At 31.8% G+C, this 9,181-nt stretch overlaps 1 protein-coding gene across 1 annotated transcript; it reads left to right on the top strand.

Annotated features, from left to right (window-relative positions):
* Nucleotides 1-6,836: 6,836 nt before the first annotated feature.
* On the top strand, nucleotides 6,837-8,733 carry LOC127704976 (prestin-like). The gene has a single exon (XM_052209221.1). The coding sequence runs from the start codon at nucleotides 7,199-7,201 to the stop codon at nucleotides 8,531-8,533; it is 1,335 nt and encodes a 444-aa protein (XP_052065181.1). The 5' UTR covers nucleotides 6,837-7,198; the 3' UTR covers nucleotides 8,534-8,733.
* The last annotated feature ends 448 nt before the right edge of the window (nucleotides 8,734-9,181 follow it).

Below are 9,181 nucleotides of genomic sequence, written 5' to 3'. Positions count from 1 at the left end.
AGGCACTTGTCTCTGAAAATTTTTTTTCTAATATACCTTAATATAACTTTTCAGAGACAAATGCCTGTGTTCCTTAAGGTTGAATTTTCTATCCAAAGTTGAAGTCGAAAGTCGTAGATCACATGTACAGAATAAGTGAACAGTATGAAGTACAGTCGAGAAAATGTCATAAAACCATTTTAAACTATCAGACATTAAGACGCTTAGTAAAACATAACAAACATATAACCAATATGCAATGTTTGAGATTATAACCCCATAATCTTGGCCTCATTCAGTGATTCATTGATTCACGTTATACAAAAAAATAGTAAAATAACAAAATTAGCGAACACCAAGGGAAATTCAAAACAGAAAGTCCCTTATAGAATGGCAAAATCAAAAAGCCGAACATGTTCGTTATTCGGTTAATTTTGTGAGTTATTATAGTTTTTAAGTTTACTATAATTTGGTTTGTAGAATAATTAACGCGTGAATATTTCCAATAATAAAAAACTCAACCATCATGTTTCAATTCCTCTTGTCTTATGTTCTTCTTATTGTGTTACAATACTAAATAGTTCTTTTAATGTTTGACTTAACACCACTCAAAGGAGTTAGTTACGCACTAAGTTGATTTTTTTTCAGTCCCAAAATTTTCTATTAGTCTCTCAGGGGTAAATATTCATTGGATTTCGATTATTATAAACACGCTGGACCAAATGTGCTGGATAATTAATTGTTAAGCTACATTGCTTTTGCGAGAGCGGTTCCTTATCACAGGTACTTGTCTCTGATCTTTTTTTTCTTATACCTTAATATAACTTTTCAGAGACAAATGCCTGTGTATTTATCAACCAAAGTGCTTAATTCAACGGTTTTTTTAATTAAAAATTTGTGATCGTTTTAAAGATTTCAAAATCGGAACGGTCTAGAAATGTTAGAAATGTTATGTCTGCATATCCAAAGAAATCGGCAATATCTTACATCGATTGGTCAACTTCCAATGAAGATATGTGGTTTGAATTTTTATTCAATGGAAAATACATGTACATGTTGCGTTTCTGTTGACACTCAGTATACATATTATATGTATAGGTTTACATATAGTTCCTGTGAATCGGTTAAATTTTACAGTTACTATAAGTGGTAAATCAATCATTTGGTCGATATAATCATTGTACATATATACCTCACATTATGTCTACATTCCCGTCTGACATGGTTCACTTTATTTTGACCTCATTTTTGCATTAAGACCTTGTTTAAATAAAACCTATGTAAGAAATATTGTTTATAGTCCATATATATTATTAACTCATATCATATTCCATGTTTGAGCTGTTTATTCTTTTTATTATCTATATTGTAAGTTTAGTATACTTATCATTGTAATGATTTTGCCCATAAGGGACTAGTCATTTGAAAGGGGGAGGTGTATGAAAATAAGGGGCTTGAAATTTTACGAATGGACAGGGGGCATCCAAATTTTTAATACTTCAAATGGGGGGCATCCAAATTTTTAATACTTCAAATGGGGGGCATCCAAATTTTTTTTTAACATTTTTACAAGATAGATTAGTGCTATTCTGATATTTCATCTTATCACCTTATTGGAAATAGGATGGAAAATATATTGCATAAAAAATTACCACACAGATGTAGTCCTTTAAAAGCAGATTTATACAGAGTTAATTTAGTAAATGACCCAAGTTGTGAATGTGGGTGTCCATTAGAAGATTCGAATATTTTTTTCTTAGAATGTCCACTCTACATAAATTTTAGAAATCAGCTCTTTAAAAATATCAAACACTTAGTTGCTATTTCCATAGAACATATTTTATTTGAAACAGACGAAATGAGTGTTGAACAAAACACAATCCTTTTCAGAAATAAACATAGTTATATACGCCATACAAAACGATTCTTTGATTATTATTGCTGTATCTTAAATGTACTCGTACCCAACTGTTACTGTTTAAACATAATATATTTATTGTATATATTTTTTCATATTGTACTGAATTATATAATTGCTGTTATCTTGAAATTTGTATATTGTACTTATTTGGAGAGGATTATGTTAAGTTGTTATAACTTGTATCCAATCCTATTGTTTATTTAGACACTAAAATATGTTTAAACTAGCTATTCTGTATTTCAAACATGCAAATATTATTGCTAATTTGATGAATAGACTAAATCAGTATCAGATTGACTGATTATTCAGCAGGAGTGTCTTACACTTGAATCAGATGTCATTTCTATATCTCTTGTTTCATCAATTTAAACTTCATTTCAATATTTGTTTCATGTAAGTCAATACCTTCCTTTCAGGGATTGATGGTTTGATGTCCTAGTTTTTACAGGTTTTTTTGATGTTTTTCTGATTATACTCCTTTTCATACAATATAAACACTTATAATTCTAATAGCTGTGTCCTTACATGATTAATCGTAAAACTCGTGATTGAGCATATATATCAATGGTTTAAGAAAATATCTGGGAGTCAAGCGTGGTATTTTTAACATGTCTTTACATGAATAATTTATGACCCTGGATATGCGTAATCATGGCATCCACAACTTATGCTTCTCCCACCAATAAAAACAAATGTAATTTTATGGCACGAAAGAAATCTTTTTTTTTATTCGCTCCGCTCGGTTCAATGTTTAAGATCCCGAATCAGAAGTTTTAACATGTTCTTCCAGAAGAATATTTTTATCTAAGTTAAAATCGAATGAAGTTGTTGTAAATGTCAATGAGACCATAACAGGCATATCCAAATAAAGTTCCTTGAAGTCACAAACAAATAACCCACTTGAAGCTCTAGATCCACTACTGATTTATTGAATAATAATAATAGAAATAGAAATTGTATACCTTTATTCTTTTGTAATGAAAAAAAAGTATTGAACTAAAATATTTAGAATTTAGGGGTTGGAAAATTTTATATCTTTGGAAGGGGGTCTTGAATTTATTTTCTTTTTTCAAGGGAACTCGATAAAAATAGGAAAAATTCCAATGTTTCCTTCCATTTTTTAAAATTTTATCTTATGTGATTTCAATGTAAAATCTGAGTGCAGAAATTGTAGTTTGACCTTGACCTCCAGTTTTCAACTCAGTTTTATTTAGTCATAATCAAATATGCAGGTGTGTCGACCTTTTTTGTTTTCTTTCTTGTTAACAAATGGATAAACAACCACAGGTCAGTAAACAATAATATATGAATTTGCTGTTTGACATATGCATCTGTCTGATATAAAGATATCTATATATACAATATTGTATTGACGTAATATTAGCACGATATTGTATGTGTGATTCATTTTAAGGAGTAAATATGCAGCTGACATGTATCATTTGGTATCAGTTTTATTGGCCTTTAATATTAGTCAAATACTACAACAGGCGAGGCTTTTAAGTGTATCAACTCTTGTGAGTACTCATACCCTGACCAGTATCAGAATATTAAGGTCACAACATTACATTAGAAACAGAAAGATATCTGACAGCACAAACATCTTGAGATTAAACTTGTTTTACAGACACTACTGCTACCATGGTAACATGGTAACATGGTAACTTTAAACTTGATTTACTTAGAATACTTTAAAAGTGGTAAGATCGTACTGAACATGGTAAGAAGATAAAACTTGTTATGCATGCCCTAATAGAAACATGGTAATGTTTAACTGGCTTTACATGCCATACTTTAAACCTTGTTTTACAGACCCTACTCTAAACATGGTAAAATAAGACTTGCTTTGCTTTCCATACTTTTAACGTATTTAGAATGAACTTGTTTTAAAGGCCCTATTCTAAACATGGTAAGAATAAGTTTGTTTGAAAGATCCAACTCTAAACATGGTAAGAAGATAAAACTTGTTTCGCAGGCCCTATTCTTAGTATGATAAGATTAAACTTGCTTTACATGCTATATTTTAAACGGCGTAAGATTAAAATTGTTTCACTGGCCCTGTTCTTAACATGGTAGATTACACTTGCTTTATCAACCACACCCTAAAGCTGAGATTTTTCTAATTTTGTTCTAAACGAAGCAACGTCTTGGTAAATGTATCACAATTTGAATATCCGAAACTGTGGTCGTGCATGATGTATCATAAGGGATAAAACCAATAATATAGCCAATTTGCTTTCTATGTTGAATTCTGCAATTTTAAGCATTCATAGTTATTTTGTCTTCAATTCAAATAAAGTAGTGACAGTCATTTCATGTCAAAACTATACCTTATCCTGACTTGTGCTGAAAATTTCAACATACCTTTATTTGCATATTAGAGCGCACTGGTTCCCGTAAGTTTGGTAGTACAGAAACATGTTCTTCTGAATATGCCCTCCTATTTTAATTTCTTATATTTTTTTATTATCATTCATAACAAACTTTCAAAAAATGGCTCTACCGTGATCCCAAGTCTATAAGCTTTTATTTCATACCAAAATTACCCAAATAGTTTACTTATTAACAAAGTTACAGCTATGTGTGGGAACTATTTTGTTAAATATGTACTACTTTCTGTTCTTTCATACCCGGCCAAATAAATGGTTCTATACTTTAAAATAATTTTTTTTTCTAGAAGCATTATATTCGCAGATTTAAGAAATCAGACTTCTCTATACCCTGACTTTTGTGAAATGTATGTTTACACAGGTTTGGATGCTGGATCCCAATTATTGTCACATTAACCTATTATGTCTGTTTGAGTTGCTCACACAAATTTGTCAATACAACGGAACTATACATAATTGTCATACAAGTGGGAGGATACGCTAGCTAGAAAACCATGTTTAACTCGCCATTTCTTCGGAAAATGCCTATACTAAGTCAGGAATATGACAGTTGTTTTCCACGCGTTCGGTTGGTTATTAATTTTATTTTGCCTGGTTTTATCAGATATATTGGAATTTTTAAGTGTTTTCTTGCAAATTTTCTACTTTCAGATATATAAGATTTAACATTTATATATTTTGAAGAAATAGTTTATTTAAGAAATGACTAATATTTTTTCTGTCTATGAAGAAATAAAATAAAAATGTGGTGCACACTGAATAACCAGCGTAGCGGGTTATTTAAAAGTGTGCACCACATTTTTGAGGTTATTTCCAATAGACAAAAAAATATTAAAGTCATTCCTTATAATTTAATTATAAATTCCATTTTTAGGGAGTAAACCATGAAAAAACGTTGATGACGTCACGGTCACAAGACAAAATTATGTCTATGAGCTGATAGACAAAAAAACTTTCAGCTTTCAGAAGACGTTTTACATCCAAAATTAAATTATTAAGATTTATATGTAAAGTTATATGTATCATTCCACGAAATAACCAAATCAACAACTTATCAAATGAAAAAAATCACAGTTGACGTAGAGATAGGGGGTGTTAGAAGAGAATAGTTATACAGTTATTTCATCAACAAACAAAACTGGAAAACTTGCAAGTGCTGTATTCTCCAATCGTGTAATTTTCTGCTTAATAACCGTGTTTTTATGCATGATTTCCGCCAATTAAATTAATGATAACAGTCTTTCTATCAGTGCAACATACTACTGAAGATAGTGTTTTGATTTACTGAGTTACATAATACCTTTTGATACAAATATTTTCCTTTCAATATATCTCTCAATCCCTGGAGCTGAATCGTCATGTTGTGCTTTTTGTTTGTTTTATATTTTTCTGACGTTAGTTTTTACCTATCCTTTTTGCGCATGTTTTCATTTGTTTATTTCGTGACAGAATGCATTGTAATCTATTTTACAAGGACATTTTTTCCTGAGTGGACTATTAAAAAAGCAAAGTGATATATTAGATTGACAGTAGTGAGGCATTATTGATCAGGAAGTTTTAAAAAAAAAGACATATTTCCTAAAACAAAATCGGAATTTTCTGTTTTTCGCCTATGGGGATAACTGAAGCTATGTAAGGTAGTTTTAACTATGTTTCAAAGCATGATCATTTACAGCTAGTGTGTGGATTTTTTCTGCCTATATTTATGGGAAATAAGCGCACCTGGTGGCAAATAAATAAACACATGTATTCAGAGGTGACAAATTTGACAATAAACAAATATAAACTTGGCCGTAAATAATACCTATTACTAGTATATTGATCAACAAATCACCTCGACTGACCATAATTGTTCTGCACAGAAGAACATTTGGACCTTAGAAAAATGGAAGATAACTTTGTTCATATTGAAAGGGAACCAGTGACACAAGAGTCATTTGATAAACTTTACCGGAAACCAGAAGGAAAACTACATTTCAATGACAAACTGAAGGAGAATCTTAAATGCTCAACAGACAGTCTCTTGAGAAGAATCTCCCCAGTGTTTCCTATTGTAAGAACGCTGAGATATTATAATTTCCGGGAAAAATTTGTGAATGATATCTTAGCGGGAATTACTGTTGGACTTTTTCAAATACCGCATGCGTTGGCTTTCGCATTGTTAGCATCGGTTAAAGTAGAGAACGGTCTGTACACATCTTTCTGGCCTGTTATGTTGTATGCAGTATTTGGAACATCGATCCATGCATCGTTAGGAACCAGTGCCGTGGTGTGTATGTTCACTGGAAGCATTGTGGATCGAGAAGTTGCGAAATATGAAAGCACGGTTACTTTGAATTCATCTATAAGTTCTGGATTGGTAAGACATTCCGAGTTAATGAACTACAAAGAAAATGTTGCTTTAAATATTGGATTACTATGTGGAATTTCTTTACTTATATTTGGCATTCTTAGAATAACTTTTATTTCTCACTTACTTTCGGAACCTTTTATGAAGGCTTTTACATCTGCAGCTGCTGTTCATATTATAATATCTCAATTACCATTAATTCTTGGCATAAAAATAAAAACGCATGGAGGTGTCTTTAAAATCATTCATATATTTAAGGATATTATTAACAATTTAACATACATTAAAGGACTCACACTTCTGACCGCTGTAGTTACAATTATTGTGTTGTTATTCGTCAAGGAATTTGTAAATAAAAAGTTCAAGTCAAGATTAAGAATACCAATTCCGGCTGAATTACTGGTAGTTATCTTAGCTGTGGTCATTTCGGCAACGACTGCCTTACACAGGGAAGTAACAATTGTAGGACATATCTCAGGTGTGATACCTCAGCCTGCCATTCCCAATTTGTCTGGTTGTCAAACGTACTTATTAGACAGTTTTGTTCTAGCCATCTTCATGTATGCAAACAATACAACGTTGTCTAGAATGTTTGCAAAGAAACATAACTACGTGGTGAATTACAACCAGGAATCATTTGCTCACGGAATATGCAATTTTGTTGGATCGTTCTTCCATTGTATACCTGTATCTGTTTCTCCTCGGAGGTCAATGGTATTGTCATTAATGAACACCAAAACTACTTTCGCTGGTATTTATATAAGTTTGTTTATGCTAGTTATAACAATTATCAGTAGATTCGTTTTTCAATATATGCCAATTGTAACACTTTCTGCAATAATGATGGTTGCAATGAAAGGACTGCTGCTTCAAATTTTCGATGTCAGAAAGTACTTTAGAATCAATAAATTTGAGTTGATTATATGGCTTTGTACATTCGTTGCCTCTCTACTTTTAGACTTTACCTTCGGTATGTTAGTTGGCATAGGTGTTTCTTTATTAACTGTTGTTGTTCAGACACAATTAGCCAATGGCTTTAAACTAGATAGAACGATTGAAAGCAAAATAATGGTGGAACATAAGAAATACCAGGGAACAGTGGGAACTAGTGGAATAAAGATATTTAGATTCCAGTCTAATTTGTACTATGCTAACGCAGAAATATTTAGAAATAAACTGTACCGACAAACAGTCAATCCTCGCAAACTTCTGAAATACATTAAAAAGCAAGAGAATAAAATACGAAAACAAGTGAAAAAAGCTGAAGGTTTACAAAAAGATAAACCTGAAACTGTTCAAAACGGACTCTCTGAGGATGAAAAAATTAAAAAGACATCACTTCAAAATATTAAAGTTACAGATCAAAATTGTGTTACAATTACTAGTGACATCCCGGCTATCTCGGTTGGATATGGAATGAATAGAAGTATTAGTACTGTATCAAGGAACACGTACGGCCAAGATGGGATATCCCGTCAAGAGAGTGAAGCCGTAAGTCTGTCATCAACTATTTCAAACCTTACCTTTGAACCGGAAATGACTGATCCTGACGACGGCCAGGAGTATATCACCGAAAGAAAATATGAGAGCATGCGCAAAGTGCACCATGTCGTTGTTGATTTTTCTACAGTCAATTACATTGATCTAACCGGTGCCAAAATGCTCGGACAAATATCATCAGAATATGGAAATGTGAATATTAAACTTTTTCTTTCCAGTTGTTCTCCCGACATTCAGAAAACCATGCGACATGCCGGTGTATTGGAAACAATCCCAGCAGACTGTATATTCATTGATTTGTATGACGCTATTGCGATAGCTAAACAGGCCGTACTTCCAAACTTTTGCCGTAGAAATGAAAATGTTATTGTATCAGTAGATGAAAAGTTCTAGACATGTTTTAATTAGGACATTCTTTACCCCACGTCTGTTTACTTATTACTTATTACTAACTTTTGTTAAGTTGATATAGTGCATTTAGGTCTTTATGACTTGTTGTATATCTACATTAAATTATTGTATAAGAATTGTTTTAAAATCTTTGACATATAAAGGTTGTCAGATGTATATGCATAATAAACTTTCAATTCCCTAGTCAAAGCTTATTGATAAAGTGTATCGACAACTGCCATAGAAGGGTTAAAATGTCAGTAAAGATGCTGCAAGTAACTTATATTATCTTATCAAATACATTAGCACACCATTACTGAACAATTTTGTGGTATTATAGTTCTAAATTTCACTTAACATTACAATCATCATGTAATCGATATATAATCGAGTCCATTGTAAATGCTGTCAGATGGAAAGATATAAGCATTGTTACATTCAAAAGGCATTTCTTGATTAACCCTCAGTAGGTACACTCAGAGCAAAATATCTGAGCATTCAAAAGGGAAAATAAATACACGGATTTCCTTCTAAGCAGAATGTCTAACTTATCTATCAAGTCTGCCAGAGGGTGTTGTAAAACCGGCGAAATGGAAGATCATAATCACATGATAATTATATATTTAACAAGTGATTACATCATCATTACAT

Source organism: Mytilus californianus, unplaced genomic scaffold (assembly GCF_021869535.1).
Source record: "Mytilus californianus isolate M0D057914Y unplaced genomic scaffold, xbMytCali1.0.p SCAF_6, whole genome shotgun sequence".
NCBI lineage: Eukaryota > Metazoa > Mollusca > Bivalvia > Mytilida > Mytilidae > Mytilus > Mytilus californianus.
Note: the sequence above shows the minus strand (reverse complement) of the source record. Positions and strands in the feature narration are given on the sequence as shown.